Source organism: Thalassophryne amazonica, chromosome 5, assembly GCF_902500255.1.
Source record: "Thalassophryne amazonica chromosome 5, fThaAma1.1, whole genome shotgun sequence".
NCBI lineage: Eukaryota > Metazoa > Chordata > Actinopteri > Batrachoidiformes > Batrachoididae > Thalassophryne > Thalassophryne amazonica.
This window is the reverse complement of record NC_047107.1, coordinates 62,511,116-62,537,199: the sequence shown is the minus strand read 5'-3', so window position 1 is coordinate 62,537,199 and position 26,084 is coordinate 62,511,116. Positions and strand designations below refer to the sequence as shown.

The following is a 26,084-nucleotide window of genomic DNA, read 5'->3' as shown; positions in this document are numbered from 1 at the left end:
GATGGACATTCCATCATTTCAGCACCTTCTCTTTAACTCTCCTTTACCGCCTCCCACTTCTCCGTCACCATCTGTCTTTGTGATTCTGTTCCACTCCTACGGAGGTCTGCAAGGTCATGACCTCCACTGCTCCCTTTTTCTTCTCTCTGAGCTGTAAAGTAACAGCACAACAACTTGTATCACCAGATGAGAGCTTTTTTATTTCAGGTGTGGATTCTTTAGTTCCTGATAGACGGTATGTGTGACAAGACGCGTGACGCTGTAGCTTCTCACATAAGCACACACAGTCAGAGCACCGTCATCCTTGTTCAGTCTGTTACCATGCTGGCTGATTACCATGATGTTATCCAGTGCTCAATCGCCATGATGACAACTTTTCTTTTCCTCACATCCAATTTGTTCATTACCCCTGCAGCAGTATCAACCATAGAGAATTTGCATGTAATCATCTCCAATTTCTGTCGTTGTCAAGGTAACCACATTGCTCCGTCAGTGTTCTGTTGTCATGGAGGTGAAGTTGCCATCATGACGACCCATCTCTTCCAGTACGGCAGCCAGCTCATTGAGGTCTCCGTCAGGGAAGTGCTGAGCCTCCCACAGATCCAGGATCACTCCAGTTGGACTGGACTTGGTGGCAAAATAGTTCAGGTACCTGAGAACAGGGAGAGTAAATGTTGGAATTTATAGTCTTGTCTTGTTCCATATCTGCTCACTCACTTTTGCAACTACAATCCCCATTTTCTTTCATGTAGGTAGACCTGTTGAAGGTCTAGGTCCTAGGGACATTTTGGTGGCATTGGGGTGTGAAGGGGAATATACTGTAAGTAAAAGTCATATAGCTCTAAAGTGAGCTCCCGTGTAGTGGCATAAATACGCTGCAACTGCCATAAAACCAGCATCGACCTGGTGTGGGAAGAGTTGTGCAAAGCATGGAGTGCCCAACCTCTTAGGGAGTGAACAAAGTTATCAAGATTCCGTTCAAGGCATCCTATTGGGACTAACCGATCCAGTCATTGTTTGTGCATGGCATTCTCATGAAAATATAATTAGCTCTGTTACTGAGAGGGCCACATGGAACTATACATTGGCTATGGTAAAACTGAATTTGCATGACTTTTTCTCAAACCTTGTAAGGTGCAGGTGTTGCGTTCTCACCCTTCTGGTATATAAAGCATAGGTAGGTAGGTAGGTAGGTAGGCAGATAGATAGATAGATAGACAGACAGACAGACAGGCAGGACAGGCAGATAGATAGATAGATAAATAGACAGACAGACAGACAGACAGACAGACAGATCGACAGATAGATATAGTTGTATTTTATTTTTTCAATTGAAAAATGATAAATTTCTATGTTACATTTGACAGTGTTGTTTCCTAATGAGCCGGTATTTTTACTATTTAAAAAAAACTATTCAACTTTTAAATCATTCAGCTCTAATTCAAATCAATCATGCAAAGGCCCGAAACATGCTCTCCATCTGATGGATTGCTGGCCTGAAGTTTTGACATTTTATGGTTTTGAATTGTCAGATGTAAGATCTTCTCCTCTCTGTAGTAGTACATTCACTGCTGTATGTCACAAAAGGCTTCACAATTCAAGGTCTTGGCCTGGGTCTCTGCATTTAGTCACGTCTGATTATAAAGGTCAAGATCGACCATGTAATTAAATGAACAGATAGCATGAAATTTGTAGGACAGCCTGTCGTAGGTCAAAATGCACCATGGTGTCATAAACGTGTCTGGAAGAAAATATTAATTTGCCTAAAAAGAAAGAAATCCATCAATAACCAGAAAATTTACTGTGAGCTGTTTATTCCAGCTGGCTGATTCCTGCTGGTCACTGTCTGAGGTGGAGCTGATGATGGAGCTGATGATGGAATTAACTGCTGTGAGGCCAGGGCTTCCTAGGTATCCTGGATACCTCACATTGCCATGTTGCCAATCAAGTCTTATGGGGTCCTGACTTGCCTGAGGCATGACCCGGGTGACGATGTGACGTTCAGAGGCTGCTTGGAAGATCGGAATGTGCTGATGATGCCTGAATTCTCCAAGAGATACTGGAGCAAGTCAGTCCTGATGATTGGTGATGGCTCTTCACCATTTAGATTTTTTTTTTTTTGAGCCATAAGGTTGTTACAAATACTCAGTGGTGGGCACAGATAACCAAAAAATTAACTTTGATAACAATTAATCAGATAACTGAAAAGTTATCTTTGATAAAGGGATGATTCTTAGACTACGGGCACTTATTATGTCCTTTGATCATATTGTATGAAAAACAGAAAAAAGGGGAAATTTCACACTTTTATGGTTATTTTACAATGAAAGTGTGTTAAGAAATTTGTTCTAGTAGTCTATGATGACTTTTTCACCTTTTTTCAGCATCATTATATGCAAATATTGCCGTTTTGTGCTTGTCCCACACCCAGACTTTTGATCTTCAATGATAAAAATGAATGGTAAAGAAATGTTTTTTCTAATGTTTTAAAATATCTCTGAATAAAATATCAGTAAAATAATCAAACATAATTGGGGTATTCAATGTCATACAACTGTTGTGATTTTTTTTTTTAAACAAAATGTAGTTGTCCCACACTATTGCCATAATTTCCACCACAACACTGTAATGTCCCTTTAAATAGTTTGTATGAAAGATTGTTTGGGTAGTTTCTATGGAGATAAACAGTGACATCAGAGCACATGTATATAGCGCCAAATCACAAAAAACAGTTGCCCCAAGGCGCTTTATATTGTAAGGCAATGGTGTGGTGGAAATTACATTTACAAGGCCAATAGTGCCCGTAGTTAAAGAATCACCCAAAGATAAAACGATAAACCACCCAAAAATATATCGGAAGTTACAGATAACCGATAACTTCCAGTATTGTCTCTGGTACACTTGCAACTACTAACAAGCTGATTTTGAGTTTTAACACCACGATCGCTTCTGAAAGCATGAAAAGCTACAACAGACCCAAACAATATGTCAGCACTTCTGTCTGTGAACATGTTGCCCCCTGCTGAAATTTCCTGTTTACTACATGGCTTCCAGCACAGATGCAAGCTGAGAAGAGCCACAAAACTCAACCCTACTCAATCATAATGCTGCCATCAGGCGGAGGTCTTGGAAAATAAAGCAATGCTTAGTTATGGTTTGGTGTATAAATAAAATGAATACTGATAGAATAACTCCATTAATGTCAATTCTGTCATTTGTACAAAGTTAAAATATAACATATATCTTTTAATGTTGTATAATGCACTAATTCTGAAGTTTTGTAACAAACAGACAGATTGCAAAGGATTCTGGGTAAAATGTGCCTCTGCTAAACACTGATTGGTTGAGACATTCATTATGTAAACCAACACATTAATGTGAGGTGTGTCGTGTGTTGGTGTTTCCAGATAAATGTGCTTTTGTAAAATGTTCCATTTTTTTATTTGTAAAAACAGGCATTTTCAAAAAAACAAAAACAAAAAGCCAAATTGTAATTAGCTAACCGTCTGATATAACCGGTGTCAAAATAAATAGAACACTGCCATGATCTACTGGTGTCAGTTCGAGTTTTGGCCCTTTTTCAGTTGATTTTTCATTGGTGCGAGAATTTTTTGGATCGTACTGAGTTTCAGGTTAATCACGCGTCCTGCATCGTTTAGTATACATGGAGTAACAAGTTGTGTTTAACATCTCACGACCACCTCTCGCACTGTGCCTGTGCAAACACCGCAGACCTGTCTTGTAATGTTTTTTTGTTTTGTTTTTTATAAACTTTGATGTCTCCCATCGGGAGTTTTTGTAAATTAAGTTTGAAAAAAAAGCTTATGTTTACGTTTTGCTTCTGGAAATACGAGTCAGACGTGTGGTTTTTGAACATACAATGTGTATGAGAACATAAATCTCTGAACTTTTACACCGTGCAGTTCTGTGGTACAGTTTGAGCTGGAACCGAGTACAGTAATTGAAAATATCAGCCCAGCTTCAGTTTGAATACTGCCATGAACACTACTGGCCAGTAGATGGCAGTAGAGACTTGCCAAAACAAAATTCCAGATAATCTGTGTCTGCTGCTACTCTGCTACATTTAAGATGCGTGGAATTGAATAAACGCAAACACAATAACGTCTATAAACCCAGAGAATATATTCACAAGAGTTTTACGCACTAGAGTTTAATGCTGTTATCTGTGGAGTCTGATCAGAGTGTCTCAAATGCATTTTTCATGTCGTGAACGTACTGAGATTATCCTATACCCATAATGCACCTAGACACAGCATGTCCACACTAAAACCTTAAAAATTAGAGCATTACTTTAAAACTAAAACATATATCTGATATTTTCACTTTATAAAACTTCAGACGTAACATTAATTGAAATAACTTGTCTGAAATAAGTTTGGTTAAAATTTGAACCATAAGTTAAAAATGTATGCCTCTGGATGACTCGGGTGATATTGCCATCATATCAGTATGGGGTTAAAAGAAATTAGTTTTTTTTTTTTTCTTTTTTTTGGGTGACCAGTTCTCCTTTGCCTGCAGAGGATAGAGCGGTTTCTTCTGGAAGCAGCTCTCCTTTTTTTTGCAAAGGGTAGAACTACACATCTGCAATAAAACATTTAACAGGTAGGTGCTCAATTGATTTTAACTTTTATAAGAGTTTATAGCTGTTCAGCTTTGTTTACCGTGTTAACAGTCTAAAAATTATCGGACAAAAATTTATCGGAAGATAATTAGTCCGATAATCGTTTTCAAAGTTATCTGAAAAGATAATCTGATAATGAAAACATTATCTTTGATAATTATTGGTTATCAGATTATCGGAACTGTGCCCACCACTGCAAATACTGGCCTTCATATGTTTCATATGGATTGCTGAGCTGGAACACTTCTATCGTTGCATGTTTGACATTTCTTTGTTATGCTTTGTTATTTGTTATATTGTTTGTGGTAGTATAGCCAAAGCAGATGGGATTGTACGCACTGAATCTGGTCTGCTTCAAACCAAAAAAAAACAAAAAAAAAACACCTGAGGGAGTTTTTCCTGACCACTGTTGCCATTGTGCGTACCCAGGGTCTGGGTAAGATTTACCTTACCCAAACCCTGGGTACCTCATGAACTGTGGGAAACAACTGAAAGAACAAGCGGCAGAAAAGATTCCTTCATCGAGTATCTGGGGTTCAACTCCTGGACAGGGTGAGAAGCTTGAATATTCAGGAGGGACTCGGAGTACAGAAACTGGTTCTTCACATCAAAAGGAGCCAGTTGCGATGGTTTGGGCATCTCGTGAGGATACCTCTGGTTGTCTCTCTAGGAAGGACTTCCAAGCATGTCCAACTGGGAGGACACCCCAAGGAAGACCCAGGACACACTGGAGAGAGATATTTCCCATGTGGCTTGGGAACACCTTGGGATCCTCTAGGAAGAGTTAGAGGACTTCACTGAGTGTAGGGAAGTGTGGGATGAGCTGCTTGGTCAACTGTCAAAACAACCCAGACCTGGATAAGATGCAGAAAATGAATGAATGAATGCATGAATGAATTTTGGTGGTGTTCTTTTGATTGGACTGTAACTGTGTATGTGTATGTACAATTTTAAAATGTGTCAGAAAAAAGACTTGTCTGAACAAAAATGTGCACACAAGTCTCAGGACAGAATGATTTTTTTATGTGACTGTATAAATCCAAATGCTGTTGTGTATGCAGTCACTGGAGTGGTTCAATCTGTGGCAAATCCTCAAAGCAAGATCTCAAAATTTAAAAGCCATCAATTTCAATTTATTTTCATTTATATAGCGCCAAATCACAACAGAGTTGCCTCAAAGCGCTTCACACAGGTAAAGTCTAACCTTACCAACCCCCAGAGCAACAGTGGTAAGGAAAAACTCCCTCTGAGGAAGAAACCTCAAGCAGACCAGACTCAAAGGGGTGACCCTCTGCTTGGGCCATGCTACAAAACATAAATTACAGAACAAGTCACAGAACAATTCACGGACGAATATACAAGAAATGCAATTGGCGCACAAGACAGGAGGGTCGCCAACACGAACACAACTCCCATCTCTGGATGGAGCTGCACCTTAAACAGAGAGTAAAAACAGAATCAGGCATCAGAAAGACAAGAAATACTGTATAATTTGTCAGCATTAAACAACAAGAAAAACAGAGAAATACTAAGGTGATCACCAGCCACTAGCCCTAAACTTCACTAAAAGACCCAGAATTTTGGTAAAGTTGAGGCCGCAGCCTTCTCCAATTACTAATAAAATGAATTAAAAGAGTAAAAAGCGTAAAACAAAACTGTACCAGTATGCTAGCCATATGAAAGGGAAAATAAGTGCGTCTTAAGTCTGTACTTGAAAGTCTCCACAGAATCTGACTGTTTTATTGATGCAGGGAGATCATTCCACAGAACAGGGGAACGATAAGAGAAAACTCTGTGACCCGCAGACTTCTTATTACCTTAGGGACACAAAGTAGTCCTGCACCCTGAGAACGTAAAGCCTGAGCCGGTACGTGAGGTTTAATTAGGTCAGCTAGGTAGGAGGGTGCCAGTCCATGAATAATTTTATAGGTTAGTAGCAGAACCTTAAAATCTGATCTCACTGGGACAGGAAACCAGTGAAGAGATGCAAAATGGGTGTAATGTGGTCGAACTTTCTGCTTCGTGTCAAAAGTCTGGCTGCAGCATTTTGAACCAATTGGAGACCCCTAATGCTAGACTGTGGTAAACCAGAAAATAGAACATTGCAGTAGTCCAGTCTAGAAGATATAAATGCATGGATTAGGGTCTCAGCATCAGCCATAGACAGGATGGGACAAATCTTTGCTATATTTCGCAGGTGGAAGAAAGCAGTCCTAGTAATATTTCTAATGTGGAGGCCAAAGCACAACGAAGGATCAAAAATTACCCCAAGGTTCCTCACTTTGTCAGTGTGATGTATGACACACGAGCCGAGGCTGAGCATTAACTGGTCAAATTGATGCCGATGTCTCACTGGACCAAGAACCATCATTTCAGTCTTATCAGAGTTTAAAAGTAGGAAGTTTCTAGACATCCAGCTTCTCACTACTGCAAGGCAATCTTCAAAGGATTTTATGTGAACGAGATTACCAGCAGTTATTGGCATGTATAACTGAGTATCTGTTGTGTGGGCCACTGAAGAGGAGGTACTGCTGGCCCACCACCACCAGATGGCGCCCTGCTTGGAGTGCGGGCTTCAAGCACGAGAGGGCGCCGGAGCCACTGGGAGTGACAGCTGTCACTCATCATCAGCACCAGCTGTCACTCATTCAACTCATCACCATCACCATAAAGGCCGGACTGCAACTTCACCTCCTCGCCGAGAAATCAGCTACCTTGGAGGTAATATTCTCTGCTGTGTCTGAACTTAACACTGACTTATAGTCTGAACTTCTTTGCAGCCGTTTTCCTGTGGGTGTTGCCTTATCTGTGGGACTGGCGTTTGGTGTGATCAGCGACGGCTTCGCTTCACACCCCAACCAGATAAGTGGTTAGACAGGAGCTGCACGAGTGTGTGACTGGAGGTGGAGGTGCTCCCTCCCAAAAGAACACAGACTGTGGGATTACTGAGTGTGCGTACTCACACTCACCTGTGCTGTTTCTGTTCTCTGCCAGCAGTGCCAGGTCAGACAGCTGGAAACGGTGACCACCTGGGGACCCAGGACTTGGCGGCTCCGGTGTTCTTCAGATCCGTTGGCGGTGAGGGCCGTGTGGGATCCGGCTCGGTTCTGGACGGGCGTCTCCTATCCTCAAGCCTGCCCACACGTCACCCAACGTGTAACTGACTGTAGTTCCAAACTGGTTGTTGTCTGTATTCCGTTGTGCACAATTTACAACATTAAATTGTTACTGTTTGGCTTATCCATTGCCCGTTCTTTTACGCCCCCTGTTGTGGGTCCGTGTTCCTACACTTTCACAACAGTATCATCTGCATAGCAGTGAAAGGTAATTCCAAATGCCGCAATATGTGCCCAAGGGGTGCTATATAAAGGGAGAAAAGCAGGGGGCCTAAGACAGACCCCTCTGGAACCCCAAATTCATGTCACTAAGGTTAGAGGTAGTGTTACTGTACAAAACACAGTGAGAACGACTGGTCAAGTATGACGTCAGCCATGCAAGGGCACTCCCAGTAATCCCAAAATGATTTTCCAGCCTATCAAGTAGAATATGATGATCCACTGTATCAAATGCAGCACTGAGATCTAACAGCAACAGAACCGTAGTGATGTCCGAATCCATTGTAAGCAGAAGATCATTCACCACTTTAGTGAGAGCTGTCTCTGTGGAATGATATTTTCTAAAAGCAGACTGCAGTAGCTAAAAGAGATTATTCTCAGTAAGATAGTCTACGACCTGCCATGACACCACTTTTTTCCAGAATTTTAGAGAAAAATGATAGATTTGATATCGGCCGATAGTTTGTCAATACACTAGGGTCAAGATTAGGTTTCTTAAGTAATGGTTTAATCACTGCAGATTTGAAACATTTAGGAACAGATCCAGAAGTTAAAGAAAGATTAATCATTTCCAGCACAGTCGGTTCAAGAGTGGGCCACAGGTCCTTAAACAGTTTTGTTGGTATAGGATCAAATAAATAGGTTGTGCTTTTTGTTGACATTACGAGTTTTGTCAGCATGCCTAGTGAGATACTGTCAAATTCTGCAAATCTAGGTAATACCTCAGTAGTGGCGCCCACATCAATAGCAGGGTGTAGTGGCTGGATTAAGGCATGCCGGGATATGTTTAACCTGATGTCTTCTATTTTTTTCCCAAAGTAATCCAGGAAATCTTGTGCTGTAAAAGGAGAGCGAACTACAGGTGGTTGTCCATGCAAAAGTGTTGACACCGTGTCGAACAAGAACTTTGAGTTATGCTTGTTTTTCTTGATCAAATCAGAGTAGTAAGTCCGCTTTGTAGCCAATAATGCATGCTTATAGTCTAAGATAGCATCATGCCACGCAAGGTGAAATACTTCTAATTGTGAATGACGCCATTTCCGTTCTAGACCTCTTGCTTTATGCTTGAGGTCACGCAGATAATCATTGAACCAAGGTGACTGTGATTTGGGGGAGCGCGGTTTTAACACAGGTGGTGCAATCATGTCGAGTGTAGTTTTGAGCACTGAGTTTAAACTATCCACAAATCTGTCTACTGACTGGGTATTTGTCAAATGTGAAGCTAAGACATCAGGCAGTCTAGCTTCGAGTTCAGTCTTAGTTGAGGAGTTGATGCATCGCCGTAAAGATATATAAGGTTGTTGTTCCACTAAACACGGCAGTGAAACTGTAAACTTAATAAGTAAGTATCAGACACCACTGATGTAAGAGGTATGATGTCAATATTCGTGACAGCAATACCACATGCGAGAACCAGATCCAGGGTATTTCCACTAATGTGCGTCGAATCCCGAATGCATTGCCGAAATCCTAATGCATCCATAATTTCCATAGGGGATTTGCAGAGGGGATCAGAAGGCTTATTTATATGAATGTTAAAGTCACCAATGATCAGAATGTTATCTACACTAGTTGACAAGTTAGAGATGAACGCACCAAATTCATCTAAGAATTCAGAATATGGGCCAGGAGGCCTATATACAGTGAAAAAGTAATACGACTGATTTTATTCTTCTGACCTTGGCAATGTGTAATATCCTGAGCAGAGCGGAGAATCAGATGCTCAAATGAGTGATATTTGTAACCCCCAACAGCTAATAAGCTAAACCTAGATTTATAAATAAGATCAACATCCCCGCCTTGCTTCGCATCACGAGGGACGTGACTAAATGTATATGCTGGTGGGCAGGCCTCATTTAAGGGGAGGACAGCTGTAGGTTTAAGCCAGGTTTCACATAGCCCAATCATCTAAGTGATGATCAATAATTAGATCATTGATCAACAATGATTTTGAGGACAGTGATCTTATGTTAATGAGACCCAGTCTAAGGACCTCAGTGGGGTTAACAGTTGAACTGTTTGGGTTTAGGGGTGGTTCCAGAGTAGCATATATAAGATGCCTAGAAGTAGGTTTGGGTTTAAGACATTCCACGCTCGTTGTAGGTAGCAGACACGAAATCTTTGCTATTGCTGGAACAACCACGGGGCCATCCTCAATTTCAACATCATTCAATATAGTAATGGGTATTAAGTTTGGAAAGCATATCCCTCTATGATTTTTATGGACACGACTACGGAAGCAGGCCACAGTCTCAACTTGTTGAAATTCCCTCCCTGGCAAATAAACTGCACTATCACCAAAGTGGATTTTCTGCACTAAATTTCCCGCTAAGCTAATGGTTTCCACAGCCACATTTGTCATAAGCCTTGCAGGCTCTCTAATCACCTGCTCCGTGGCCTGCTGTAGATTCCTAATGTTACCCTCCCTGTAGAGCTCTATCTATGTTTGCAGACAAGATGGCGGCGCCTTCCCCAGTAGGGTGGAGGCCGTTCGGCATCAGCAAGCCATGGTGGCCCCAGAACAAAGGCCAGTTATCAATAAAGCTAAAGCCTTGCTGTCAACAAAACTGTGCCAGCCACCTATTTAATGATGTCAGCCTTCGAAACGCCTCATCAGTACCCCGGGAGGGGAGGGGACCAGAGACTATTAATCGATGCTGACACATCTTTCTGGCAAGGTCACAAGTCCTCTCTATGTCCATTTTTGTGACCTCTGAGTGCTTCATCCTGATATCATTGGTGCCAACGTGAATAACTATGTGACTATATCTCATGTCATGTTCCTTCGTCTGTCTTCCCTTCAGCAGTGTCAGCACCCTATGATGAGATGCAATGTCGGGAGCTCTGGCCCCAGGAATACATTTAACGTCAGCCGACATCTGTAACCTGACTTTGCGGGTGACAGAATCCCCTATCACTAGTAACACGAGTATCACTAGTATCATCACGAGTAAAAATTACTTAAAATTCACAGCAGTTCAACTGAAAAATGAACAGAAGTATTAAACGGGTAGAAAAGAAACAGCTATAAAAAGTAACAACAGAGAGGGGAGGTGTCAACCTAGCTAGCAAAAGCTAATCGCTAGCGAATACTAACCACTAGCGAATGCTAACTGCTAGCGATTCACAACAGGACTGTTGTTAAATAACGTTCAGAGTAGATACAATTAATAACCAGAAGAGTGCTAAACAGAAATAAAAGAAGCATATACAACCGTGTGAAGTTCAGAGTGGCGTCACAGCAACAAACCCATCAGACTTTTTGTTTCTCTCTTAATCCTGTGACAGTTAACTGTTGACACGTCCTCTGCTTTTTTCTTCCACATTTCCCCTGCCTGTCTCTAAATCATGTAATAAAATTATTTTCATAACGTTGTGGCTTTCAGTCTTTGCATGGCATGTGTGATATGAAGTGTCCTGCAACTGAGATCTGAGCCTCACTTTGTGTGTAGAGCACATAGTGCTAATGGATGTCTGTAATTTGCAAAGTCTGCAATTTGCACTGTCCTTTAAAAAACTTCCCAGTTGTGTGAATGAAGTGGGTGACAGTGGGCACAGTTCATGTAAATGTGAACCAAGAAGCCAACCTTTTATTAAACATAATGTGGAAATTAACTTGTGAAAGAAAATTAAAATTAAACTTTTTTTCCATTTTTTTTAAAAAAGCACCTGGGAAAACATGGCTATTGGGAGAGAGAGCTGCACTTACTGCATAATTATCTTTTCCAAACCCACCTCTGCTTCAGCAGCTACAGTAAATAAACCTTTGGACAGAATCAGTGAGATGTGTCAGGACAGAGATGCCAAGGATGAAAATTGCATCTGCAAATGGCACCATTTTGTCTCGTTTAAGTGTAGGAGACTTCGTCTATATTATAATGACCAAGTGGCCTCTGTGTGCATGCATGTGTGCATCTGTATGGCTTTGATCATGGAGAAACTGGGGAGAACTGACTTTTGCTATTTGGTTCTATTTTCTAGTTTACCGCAGTCCAGCATTAAGGGTCTCCAATTGGTTCAAAATGCTGCTGCCAGACTTTTGACAGGAAGCAGAAAGTTTGACCACATTACACACCTTCTGGCTTCTCTTCACTAGCTTCCAGTGTCTGTGAGATCAGATTTTAAGGTTCTATTTCTAACCTTTAAAATTATTCACGGATAAGCACCTTCCTACTTAGCTGACCTAATTAAACCCTACGTACCAGCCCAGGCTCTGCGTTCTCAGGGTGCAGGACTACTTTGTGTCCCTAGGGTGAATAAAAAGTCTGTGGGTCACAGAGCTTTCTCTTATCATGCCCTGTTCTGTGGAATGATCTCCCTGTGTCAATAAAACAGTCAGATTCTGTAGAGACTTTCAAGTCCAGACTAAAGACACACTTATTTTCCCTATGTTACTATGCTTTTTACTCTTTTAAATTAATTTCATTAGGAAACAGAGCGGGCCGCGGCCTCAACTTTATATAAATTCTGTGTCTTTTAGTGAAGCTTAGGGTTAGTGGGCGGTGATCACCTTAGCATTTCTTCTGTTTTTCTTGTTGCTTAATGCTGACAAATTATATTGTATTTGTTGTCTTTCTGCTGCCTGATTCTGTTTTTTTTTTCTCTCTGTTTAAGATGCGGCTCTATCCAGAGATGGGAGTGGGTGTCTTCTTCTGCAGGCCTCCCATCCTATGCACCAGCAAAGTTTCCCCAAATTTCCTGTATATTCGTACTGTCAATTGTGTCGGTAACATGGCTCAAGCAGAGGGTCACCCCTTTGAGTCTGGTCTGCTTGAGGTTTCTTCCTCAAATCATCAGAGGGAGGTTTTCCTTACCACTGTCGCCTGTGTGCTTGCTCTAGGGGTTGGTGAGGTTAGACCTTACTTGTGTAAAGCACCTTGAGGAAACTTTGTTGTGATTTGGTGCTATATAAATAAAATAAATTGGTATGCTTATGTATTTTGGGTCAAGAATGAATGCTGCAAAAACAGATAGTTGATAGGACTAATAGTTTTGGAGACATTAGCGATATTAGCTAACAAAAGTGAACAATAGAGGATGTGCTGCAATACACCATGGGAGTTTTGGGGTATTAAATGTTGCTATTGTGGTTCATGTTAGTTTAACTGTGTTGTTATGATTTATTGTGCTTTTGCAAGTTCAATTGATTTAGTCAGTTTAGTTAAGTGTCATGTTGCCATTGCCATGAGTGAAAAGTGTGCTTTTGATGTCTTCTGCTACTGTCTTGGTTTGTGGGTGTGTAAAAATGAAAGCACCTGCTTGTGTAAGAGTGCAGAAAAGGTGAAAAGCTGTGCAGAGCGTGTGTGCAACTGATCACACACAAACTGCGGTGAGCTGACATTTGCTGTTTGGTATGCTTATGTATTTTGGGTCAAGGATGAATGGCGCCAAAATGGAATGTTGACAAGACTAATATTTTTGGAGAAACTATGGATATTAGCTAAAAATGGATGTTGATAATTACATTCACACACAATTCCAACAGGGCGTGGTAAATCGTCTACATATTAAAAGCATGCATGCGTGTGTGATTTTATTTAGTAAGTTCAATGTAAGTACATAATATAATCTGTACATACAGGTAAACCTCATTAACTCATGCAAGTCGAGGTCCACAAAATCAGACCATGAGTTATCTGAAACTGCAACTTAGTAAGGTTGACAAAAAACTTACAATCACCTTACGTTGCCATATTACAACAGTTTTGACCATTTGAAGTGGGATTCCTTCTTGGATGCTAATGTTATCTTCATTTGGAGTGGAATTGGGATGGTTTTCTTCCACCTTGAGCTGCTGCGCTTCAATGATGAGGGCTTCTTCAATGCGGACGATTCTGGATGATTCGAAGTTTTTGGATGTGACCTTCCGCTTTAGATCCTTCCCGCCGGTTCAGATTGGGCCTTAATTTATACATGCACCCGTCCCATGCACCTGAGGCTCATGTCTGCCTCTCCCAAAAATAGTCAAATCAAAATTGACTTTTGTACAGTAGTCTAAATTTTCAGGGTCCACAAATTGACCGCTAGTAAAGCCAAATAGTGACTTATGCATGTGTGAGTTAATGAGGCTCACCTGTACGCTAAAAATACATGTAGGACACAAGAAAGTGAAAACACTTATTTCCTTTTAAAAATCAAATGGACAAAATATAAGTAAAATAATAATAATAATAATAATAATAATAATAATAATAATGTGTATATGATGAGAAAAAAATACTTAACAGGAAATAAAAGGGCTGAGTTCTTCTAAAAACTGTTGAGGTCTAAGGTTCTAAAAACATTTTGGACTCACACGCCATTCCAACTCATTATAGAAACTTTGCATAATTTATTACCACCTGTGAAAAATGTCAGCTACATGTTTTATAAATACTACCTGATCTGACCTGAGCCTGTGAATCCCCACGGGCAACGCGGTAGTAATTACATTATGCTCAAAACTCAGGGATACTTGCTGAAAATAGTGAAACATATTTAAACTGAGGATAGACATTTTATAATACAAAACGTGTATTTAACTATTCACTGAGCGTCCTTTGTAATTTCTCCACAATAAAAGATCATAAGTTTAAGATTTATTTATTTTCGGCTTAATATGGCACTTATTACCTGAGAAAACGTGAGCCATACTATGGTCATATTTCCACTGTGGCATGATGATGATGATGATGATAATACCAGAAACTTTGAATCTGCTCAAGATAAGGAACAAACCATCATAGTTTCTGCCTACAAATCAACTTGCTACATCATGATTACGATACTATATATATGGCTTAATAATGGATCATTGTGCAATGACATCTCCAATCATTTCTTTTCAGTTTTCTCTCATTCAAAGATGATACCAGTCAGTTTGAGCCAAAACAAAGAAGCATATTACATTACATAAAGCACATTACATAAAGTTACTTTACATTTCCACTTTCCAGATCACAAAACATCTTTTTGCCTTTCCTGGGAGTCACGGAGTTCAATTTGTTCCAGTACACCATTCAAATCAAATTTTCACCCTGCACACCAGCCGTATAACAGGGTCTTGTTATTGATTGTGCGTCTGTCTGACTTTGTGTAAAATAACTGAGAAAGCAGTAATCAGATTTTTACCAGGTACATTTCTGAGACGAGTGTCTTGAGATGATTAATGTCTGGAACAAGTCAGTTGAAGTTTAAGTTTCATTCAGCTGTGTGTTATTGCTGGGGGTCACCATAATTGACCTAGGAGATATCCACATTGGGACTGGATACGGGTGGAGGCCCTTTCTGAATCAACCCCAGTTCTACATGGATGAACACATGCACAACTCATGGTGTTCCTGAGCTGTCACCAAGCCCAGGGGTTTTCTTTGCAGCCATTGACTCCACCAGGTGATTTAACTGATTAATATCACTTTGAGCAGATGAAAATCACCTGAGGTGCTGGTGCCTGCGTTGCAAAGGTGATATATGGTTTTATTTATTACCAAATTGAGGTGAAGTGCTCCCAAATAAATTTTCCGACATTTGTGAATAAGATTTGACGTAAACAAAAGTTTTAGACTTTTTGCTTCAACTCATGAAAAATGGGGGCAAAAATGAAAGCTGTATTTATGTTTTTGGTTGAGTATGCTTTTCAGGAAGACATGATAAAATGTGTGTGCCCTCTTCACCTGTCAAGGTTGAGTTTGTGGGCGAGCATCCTCCAGTCGTTGCCTCTAGTCTGCGGAGAATCCAGACTGCCACACAGCTTCTGTCTAATGGACAGGGGAATGCGGAAGGCATTGGGCCCCACTAAGGTCGTAATACTACTGGCTGGATCCATCAGGGACGTGTCTATACACTGAAGTTCCTGGAAATAAAGATGAAACATCATCAGATATGTTTATTTTCCAAATGATTGAATTATCGCATGGGGGGACGACACAAGCACTTGAATGTCCATCTGTAGCTACATCTCAGAAATGATGATGTGATATAAAATCCATGATATCACTTGTACCATGGCGCTGCCCACTGTTTTACAGCAATAAAACAGAATTTTTAAGATCTTTTGCCAACATATTCAAAATATTTGGTGGATTGGCTTTGTATTTGTTTGATAAAAGTAAATTCAATTTCAATTAAATTTATTGATATGGCACCAAATCACAACATAAATGCAACATGGTTTAAATCTTACCCTCTGCAATCATTGCTGTGATGTACGACATAATCTAATTATGCTGAAAGTGATCACACTGTAGATTTCTGAAAAGAAAATGTTCAAAGTGTTTACTGTAAATCTTGATGGACATTTGCTGCCGACTACTGGTTGAATGAAGTTCATGCTCGTTATCAGCCCTCCTTGGTTGGTTGAGAGGTCTGGTGGTGTAGAGATTCAGCTTATTAAACTGAAAAAAATTCTAAAATAAATGGGGGTGTAGAGTCGATCGCCATCTTTCTCTAAACGTTCATCCCATTAATCTGCCACTCCTGGGTTGCAAGGATGCAGCAATCTAATGAATGTGACTTGGCAGCGGGAAACAACAACTGCCACTGTTGACGTAAATGATTACGGTTTACTACATCTACTTAGCCTCCATTTACAGCAGAAAGCCATCAGCTGCTGGAGATCGAGCAGCTGATATAAAGGGACATCTCTATTCTCTGTTGAAATAATAAATGTTTTAAGCCTGTTTTACTTTCCATTGTAGTCCCAGCTTGACAGGATTTTATTTAATGCACACACAAAGATACTCCATGAATATTACTTTCGCTATTCAGCTATAATTACCACTTACACTTGTCAAATATCCCATGTGAACACAGTAATTATTCTGTAACAGTAGGTATGGCCCACTTGAAGCAGATTTATAACTATTTTATCTTGTGACAAAAACTGCTCACATAGAAGGCACTACTTTACTGTGTAATTGCACACAATGACGGTTGGCCTAAAATAGGAGGTTTTTATAATTTATCAGAAGGCAAAGCTGAAAGTTTCACATTAAGCAGCATTAAGCACCACTGCAGGACAAATTCCCTTGATTTACACTCTGCACCAGAGTAGTTATTAAAAAAAAAAAAGAAAAAAAAGAGGCACATTTCAAGCTACATGTCACTTCAAAAGCAAAAGGGCCCAAACTCTTCCCTTCAAAGGACCACAAATGAATCTGGATTAGAGGCTATGGGGCCAAAAGTGATGATGCTGTCTGAGTTACATAAATTCAATTACTTTATAATTTACTGTATTATATTTTCAAAAACCTAAGCGGTTAGCACTGTTGCATCACAGCAAGAAGGTTATGGGTTCGATTCCCATTTCTGACCTTTCTGTGTGGAGTTTGCATGTTCTCCTCATGTTTGCGTGGGTTCTCTCCAACTGCTCCGGCTTCCTCCCACATCCAAAGACATGCGTGTTACATGAATTGGAAACGTTAAATTGTCCGTAGGTGTGCGTGCGGGTGTGAATGTGTTTGTTTGTCTGTATGTGGCCCTGTGACAGACTGCCGTCCTGTCCAGGGTGTACTCGCCTCACACCCTGTGACTGCTGGGATAGGCTCCAGCTTCACCGTGAGCCTTAACTGGAGTAAGTAGGTACTGAAAATGGATGGATAGTTTGAGGAAATTAAGATGCTAAATCTAAAATAGACGTTCCAAACAATAAATATACTGCTGTTCACTCTGCTTAACAGTCATTTATAAATCTGCACAGAATTTACCATAGAGGGCCAGAACAATGGGAGTGCAGACCAAATGTGGCCCCCAGGCCTGACATTGGGCAGCCCCGGTTGGCACTGACAGGGAGAAAGAACAAGCCTGCTTTCACGAAAAAAAAAAATCCTTCCTGTGGGGTTGCGTGGATTTCTGAGGGTGTAATTTCAGTTAAAGAATGTTACCACTGTTTATTTCTCTGATTTAGTACATTTCTGTGCATTAAGACGCTCTCAGATTCATTTCCTGAATACCTTGTTTGACCGTCTCCTTTACTGCTGAATTCATGCAAAATCCTGTCTGCTGGCTTCTGCAGACTTATTATTTGGGTTTTAGGATGCGACTCCATCAAACAAAATCTGAAAATAATGGTTTAAGTCTGTGATTTAGTACATTTATAAGCGGAATCACTCATGATCCTCTCATTACTGAGGTCAGCCATCTCGTTTTCTATTTATTCATGCTAACTCATTTTCTGTTGCCTTGTTACTTGAATTGTAGAACAGATTAACTGTGAAACAATCAGAAAATGATAGTTCTCTGACTGAGTACATTTCCGTGAAGAAACGGTCTGTTTGTCTCACTGACTGATGAGCAGAGCTGTAATAAATCCATCATCAATCCAGCATACACAACCATCCACAAGGTGGCAGACACATCCATTGAGATATTACAAAGACAAAGTGTATTTTCAATTGTTTTGGTGCATTAAAGTTCACTACATGCAAAAGGGTTTTCCCTCAATTCATTCATGGTAAACTAATGGTCACAGAGGGCTGGAACCTATCCCAGCAGTCACTGGGTGAGAAGCAGAGTACACACCACAAGTCTATCTCAATGCCAACAGTCAATTTAACGTTTCCAGTTCACCTAACCTGAGCATCTTTGGAGGTGGGAAGCATTCTGGAGAGAAACTACACAATCATGGGACGAACATGTAAACTCCACATGGAAAGGACCAGGCCGGATTCAAACCCAGGGCCGCCTCGCTGTGAGGGAACAGTGCTAACCACAAAGCTACCGTGCTGCTGCTCCAGCTTTTCCTCATATGTGCTTTTATGTTTTTAAGGCTTTTCCAAAGCCTGTGAAAGCAGACAAAATGATAAACTCCTACAACTACTGTTAGGGTGCTGACGACAAAAAGGGGCACAAGCTGCAGGTTGGTTTTTTTGCCCCTGTGTTTTACTTTTTGTTACAAGACTGCACTTGATTGCAGCAAGTCACTGGGACAAGCAACACTGCTGTGACTAACCACTCCAACCACCATCAAACACACACTACAGTCAAACTACAACGTGATGCATCTCTGTACAAACAACATGGAAAGGAACGGGCAGGGGTCTGTTGTTGGTCAGGTGCTGGGAATATAATGTGATGTGGCTCCGTCTGGTAAATTACTGCAGACTGTGTGCACCTGCATGAGGGCAACCTTGTGCACAAAAGCACAGGCCTCCAATTAACCAGCTACTGTTTTGGCTCATGTTGCTAGAGAGAGAGAGAGAGAGAGAGAGAGAGAGAGATACATCAGACAAGCCATGCTTTGTGGTCAGGAAGGTATAATGTTGGACACATGCTGCAATTGTCAGTCCAGCCAAAGGAAGGAGAAATATGTTAGGGATGTCTCATGTAAAGAGTAAGGCTTCTCTGGGGGAAAGAAGATGGTCAATATGGTAACCTGACTTGGAGAGAAAGATGAACTGAGATGAAAAATGTACTAGAGTACTAGGAAGTGAGACTTTAATCATGTGTGAACATTTTATTTAGCTAGCAATAACAGCATTGGATTTGGAGGATGGTCTTGCATATTCCTGGAGGTAAATGCCCAGAGTCTGCAGAATTGCTTGTTTCCTATATCTATCTATCTATCTATCTATCTATCTATCTATCTATCTATCTATCTATCTATCTATCTATCTATCTATCTATCTATCTATCTATCTATCTATCTATCTATCTATCTATCTATCTATCTATCTATCTATCTATCTATCTATCTATCTATCTATCTATCTATCTATCTATCTATCTATCTATCTATCTATCTATCTATCTATCTATCTATCTATCTATCTATCTATCTATATACGAGGTCTCTTAGATAATAAACCGACCCTTTTATTTATTTTTTTTAACTATATGGATTTGAATGACATGCGATTACACCAATCATGCTTGAACCCTCGTGCGCATGCGTGAGTTTTTTCACGCGTGTCGGTGACGTCATTTCCCTGTGGGCAGGCCTTGAGTGAGATGTGGTCCCGCCCTCTCGGCTGAATTCCTTTGTTTCACACGCTGCTCGAGACGGCGCGCGTTGCTTTATCAAAATTTTTTCTGGACCTGTGAGGAATATCCGAGTGGACACTATTCGAGAAATTAAGCTGGTTTTCTGTGAAAAGTTTAACGGCTGATGAGAGATTATGGGGTGTTTCTGTCGGTGTAAGGACTTCCCACGGAGCGGGACGTCCTGCAGCGCTTCCAGGCGCTGTCGTCGGCCTGTTTCGAGCTGAAAACATCCTAATTTAAGGCTTAATTCACCCAGGACATCGTGAGAGAACAGAGAAGATTCAGAAGAGGCCGGCATGAGGAATTTATGCGGACATTCCACTGTTTAAGGACATTTTTTTAATGAAAGACGTACGCGCAAATTCGCCGAGTCGTTTCCGTGACGACTCGGCAAATCTGTGTGCGCCGCGACAGGAAAACACCTCCGTGTTGAAAACCATTTGTAGAATTCAGGCGGCTTTTAATGGCTTTCAACAAGTGAGTAACTGAGAAATTGTTTAAACAGCTTGGGCATGTTCCAACTTGCCTGTTAAGATTTCCAACGGAGGTGTTTTTCCTGCCGCGACCCCCCGCGGTCGGGTCCAGCCCGACATGCGACTCTGCCCGCACGTTCTTTCATTACAAAATGACCGTTAACAATGGAATGTCCGAATAAACTCCTCATGCCGACTTCTTCTGAAAGTTCTCTGTTCTCTGACGACTTACTGCGTCAACAGAGCCTGAAATGTGGAAGTTTTCAACTTGAAACGGCGAGACGCTGCCGCCTCGAAGCGCAGATCGCCGTCAGGCGCCGTGGACCGTCCTTAAAGCGACACTACCAGACCAAAATCTCTCATCAGCCGTTAAAATTTTTACCGAAAACCAGCTGAATTTATTGAATGGTGTCCACTCAGTTGTGCCTTACAGTTTTGAAAAAAATTTTATCAAACAAAGCAACAGTCTCTGAGCCATTCCTAAACAATGAAAAAAATCAACGAGCGGGTGGGCGACTCCTCACTCAAAGACTGCCCACAGGCGAATGACGCAACCGACAGGCGTGAAAAAACTCTCGCATGCCCACGAGGGTTCAAGCATGTCTGATGTAATCACACGTGATTCAAATCCATATGGTTTTTGAAAAAAATAATAAGGTCGGATACTTTTCTAATAGACCTCGTATATATATATATATATATATATAGAGAGAGAGAGAGAGAGAGAGAGAGAGAGAGAGAGAGAGAGAGAGAGAGAGAGAGAGTGCATCCAGAAAGTATTCACAGCGCTTCACTTTTTCCACATTTTCTTATGTTATTTATTTGAAAATGGATGAAGTAAATTATTTTTACTTCAAGGCTGTAACATAACAAAATGTGGAAAAAGTGAAGTACTGAAAATACTTTCCGGATGCACTGTAGGATCTTGCCTACAATGGCTAAATACCCAATTTAAGGGCTCAGGAATCCAGTGTTTTTATATTTTATATATAATGTATATATATATATATATATATATATATATATATAGAGAGAGAGAGAGAGAGAGAGAGAGAGAGAGAGAGAGAGAGAGAGAGAGAGAGAGAGAGAGAGAGAGAGAGTGCATCCAGAAAGTATTCACAGAGCTTCACTTTTTCCACATTTTCTTATGTTATTTATTTGAAAATGGATGAAGTAAAAATAATTTACTTCATTCTGGAATAAGGCTGTGACATAACAAAATAAAGAAAAAGTGAAGCACTGAGAATACTTTCCGGATGCACTGTAGGATCCACAATTTAAGAGCTCAGGAATCCAGTGTTTATATATATATATATATATATATATATATATATATATATACACACAACTAAATGTAAATGTTTTGACACCCCTGATGATTTCCATGATTTTCCTTTATAAATCACTGGTTGTTTCAATCAGCAATTTCAGTTAAATATATGATATAGCAGATGAACACATTGATATTTGAGAAGTGAAATGAAGTTCATAGGATTTACAGAAAGTGTGCAATAATTCTTTAAACAAAATTAGGCAGGTGCATAAATTTGGACACCCAAACAGAAAAAATACATCAATATTTAGTATCCTCCTTTTATATCCTCCTTTTTCAGAAATAACAGCCTCTAAATGCTTCCTATAGCTTCCAAAGAGAGTCTGGATTCTGGCTGAAGGTACTTTGGACCATTCTTCTTTACAAAACATCTCAGGTTTGTTGGTTTCCGAGCATGGACAGCCGCCTTAAAATCACACCACAGACTTTCAATCATTTTCAGGTCTGGGGACTGAGATGGCCATTCCAGAACGTTGTACTTGTTCCTTTAGTAGATTTTGAGCAGTGTTTAGGGTCGTTGTCTTGTTGAAAGATCCAGCCCTGGTGCAACTTCAACTTTGTCACTGATCTGCTGATATTGACTGGAATCCATGTGACCCTCAATTTTAACAAGATTCCCAGTACCTGCACTGGCCACACAGCCACACAGCATGATGGAACCACCTCCAAATTTTACTGTAGGTACTAAGTGTTTTTCTTGGAATGCTGTGTTCTTTTTCAGCCATGCATACCGCCCCTTGTTATGTCCAAATAACTCAATTTTAGTTTCATCAGTCAACAGCACCTTATTCCAAAATGAAGGTGGCTTGTCCAAATGTGCTTTAGCATCCCTCAAGCGACTCCATTTGTGGTGTGTATGCAGAAAAGGCTTCCTCTGCATTACAGCATCATCCAGCATCTCCTTGTGCAAAGTGTGGTGTATAGTTGAACGATGCACAGAGACACTATCTGCAGGAAGATCATGTTGTTGGTCTTTGGAGCAGGTTTGTGGGTTGACTATGACTGTTCTCACCATCCTTCACTTCAGCTTATCTGAGATATTTATTAGTCTGCCACTTCGGGCCTTAACTAGTACTGTGCCTGCGGTCTTCCATTTCCTCACTATGTTCCTCACAGTGGAAACTGACAGCTGAAATCTCTGAGATAGCTTTTTGTATCCTTCCCCTAAACCATGATGTTGAACACCAATCTTTGTTTTCAGGTCATTTCAGAGTTGTTTAGAGGCTCCCATGTTGCCACTCATTAGAAGAGATGCAAAGAGGGGAAACATTTGCAAATGGCCACCTTAAATACCCTTTCTCATGATTGGATTCACCTGTGTAAGGAGGTCAAGGGTCAGTGAGCTTACCAAACCAATTTTGTGTTCCAATAATAAATGATAAATGTATTGAAATCAATAAAATGACACATAACACTTGTTGTAAATACTAGAAATGTCATTTCACTTCTCAGATATCAGTGTGTTTGTCTGCTATATGATATATTTAACTGAAATTTCTGATCCAGACAACCAATGATTTATAAAGGAAAATCATGCAAATTATCAGGGGTGACCAAACTTTTGCATACAACTGTATATATATGAATATACACACAAACACACCTTTATGATGTTGTAAGGTAATTCTTGTCTGATGGTAATAAATAAAAGAATAAACAAACATTTTGAAGTCAATCAGTATCATACAATGTTATCTGCTTCAACACCACAGGAGAATTCAAAGCAGTGTCGTTCCAAAAGACAAGTCCAACTTTTGACCAAAAGGGTTCACGCGAGCATGCACACGGTGACTTTGTGGTTAGATGGCCCAGCTAAATCAAAGAGGAAATATTCCAGTCACATGATGTGACCTCTGGCCTCACTATGAATGATTGAACAGAGTCACAAAACTATATCAAGAACCCTGACTGACTGACAGACAGAGAGAAACTTTGTGACTTTAAGACCTTTGGCAAGAGAATTCAGAAGTTAGACGGATGTAAAAGGAACACAGTGTGTTTTCCGACAAGAATGTTAGTTTCTGCAAACACACCTCCTCCAATGTGCTGCTGAGCTGAAAGATCTGTCCTTCTCCTTCCACCTGCCGTACACACAGCTTGCAGCTGATCTCTGTGATAGCTGAGCTCAGTCTCTCCAGGGTGAAGGTACAGTGAAGACTTCTCTGGCTGCCACTCCAAACCTGATAAAACGGGATCTCCTACAACATAGGAAGAAAAACAAAACAAAAACAAAAAACAAAACGTGTAGGCAATGAAAAGCAATTTGGGTCACTTCAGGTTGCAATAAGAATGCAGCTATACTCTATTCCTTCAACACAAATTTTCCCATGTTCATGTGTATGTGTGTGTGTACATGTCAACTTTCAGCAGTAAATGTACTAAGTAAGCAAATACATAATGGAACTAAGTAAATTAAAGGCAGATACACACAACATGATTCGACAGAAATGTGCATTATAGGCAGCGTGCACAGCAACACACTTTATATCAAAATGGTAAATGGATTGCATTTATGTTGCGCTGAATAAGAAGCTCAAAGGGCTTTACAATGTTGCTTCACATTCACCCATTCACAGACACACACACACCGGTGTCAGAGTGCTGCCATGCAATGCGCCCACTACACACCGGGAGCAACTAGGGGATTAAAGACCTTGCCCAAGGGCCCTTAGTGATTTCTGGTCAGGCTGGGGTTTGAACCAAGGATCCTTTGACCTCAAGCACAACACTTAATCACTAGACCATCACCTCCCCAAGTGTGCCAGTATATTACATACTGTACACTGGCACACTGGTGTCATATTGCTGAGTTTTGAGCAAATTACAGTATTTTCCAAAGTAGACTTCACACTAGAGTATAAGTAGCAACTGCCAAAAACTGCCTCTTGAAGAGGGGGAAACCTCCCAACATATACCAAGATGCATTTGTAAGTCACACCTTTCATGTAATTGATATTATTCTTGCCATTTATTTTTTTATTATTGGAGTTTATTTTGTTTAGGGGTTTGCTTCCTGGGAAAGAAGTTGATGCCACTTCTGGACAAGGTCCAGATAAGGTAAGCTTTCTTTTTTGCACAAAAAAGTTTTAAGTGGCATTTATGAATGCAACTCTGTACTGAAGTGCTTGACATTTCCCAAAGTAATCCCTTGCCCATGTGGTTATATCAGCTATTGATGAATGGCTGATATGTGCAGTCTGTCTAAGGCAGGGGTGCCCAATTTCGGTCCTCGAGATCTACCTTCCTGAGACTTTTAGTTGTCTCCCTGTTCCAACACACCTGAATCCTATGAAAGCTCATTAAAAGCCTGCTAACAAGTCTTTCATTAGATTCAAGTGTGTTGGAACAGGGAGACAACTAAGAGTGACAGGAAGGTAGATCTCGAGGACCGAACTTGGGCACCCCTGGTCTAAGGGATCAGAGCTCATTTGTGTTCAGTTTAAGCTTGTGCCCTTTCCCCTTAGGAAATAAAATTCCTTTAGTTTTCTTGAATTGTTTAATGACATTATACACTGTAGATGGAGAAAAATGCAAATCCTTTCCAATTTTTCTTTGATGACTATTGTTGTTAAACATTTCAACAGATTTCTCATGCATTTGATTACAAAATGAAGATCCCCTGCCTGTCTTTACTCCTCAGAGACTCAGGCTTTTGTGGATGCTGCTTTTGTACCAATTCATGATTACAATCACCTGTTGACATCACCTGTTTGAAATAACATTGTTTTTAATCTTTTTAAATGTCATTACTTGCCCTAAACTGCCATTGTACCAATGTTTTTGGAATATTTTGCAGGTCTGAAATTCAGAACTGGAAGCATTCACAAATGAGGTTTACCGCACAAAACATGACATATCTTCAGTTCAAACTGTCTGCATTGTAATATATGAGGTCTATTAGAAAAGAAACCGACAGTTTTATTTTTTTTTAAAAAACTATATGGATTTGAATCACGTGTGATTACATCAGCCAAGCTTGAACCCTCTTGCGCTTGCGTGAGTTTTTTCACGTCTGTCGGAGACGTCATTCGCCTGTGAGCACACCTTGTGGAAGGAGTGGTCCAGCCCCCTCGTCGGAATTCCTTTGTCTGAGAAGTTGCTGAGAGACTGGCGCTGTGCTTGATCAAAATTTTTTCAAGAACTGTGAGGCACATCCGAGTGGAGACCATTCGAGAAATTCAGCTGGTTTTCGGTGTAAATTTTAACGGCTGATGAGAGATTTTGGATTGTTTCTATCACTGTAAGGACTTCCCATGGAGCAGGATGTCGCGCAGCGCTCCGAGGCGACGTCGTCATCCTTTTTCAAGCTGAAAACCTCCAAATTTAAGCCTCTGTTGACCCAG

At 40.5% G+C, this 26,084-nt stretch overlaps 1 protein-coding gene across 1 annotated transcript in view; it reads right to left on the bottom strand.

Moving 5' to 3' along the window:
- Positions 1 to 88: 88 nt before the first annotated feature.
- LOC117510628 (netrin receptor UNC5C-like) overlaps positions 89 to 26,084 on the bottom strand; it is a 962,031-nt gene continuing 936,035 nt past the window's right edge. Inside the window, 3 exon segments of the mRNA XM_034170417.1 lie at positions 89 to 652; positions 15,630 to 15,808; positions 23,775 to 23,939. Of these exon segments, the coding sequence (XP_034026308.1) occupies positions 490 to 652; positions 15,630 to 15,808; positions 23,775 to 23,939 (507 nt within the window). The 3' untranslated portion in view covers positions 89 to 489.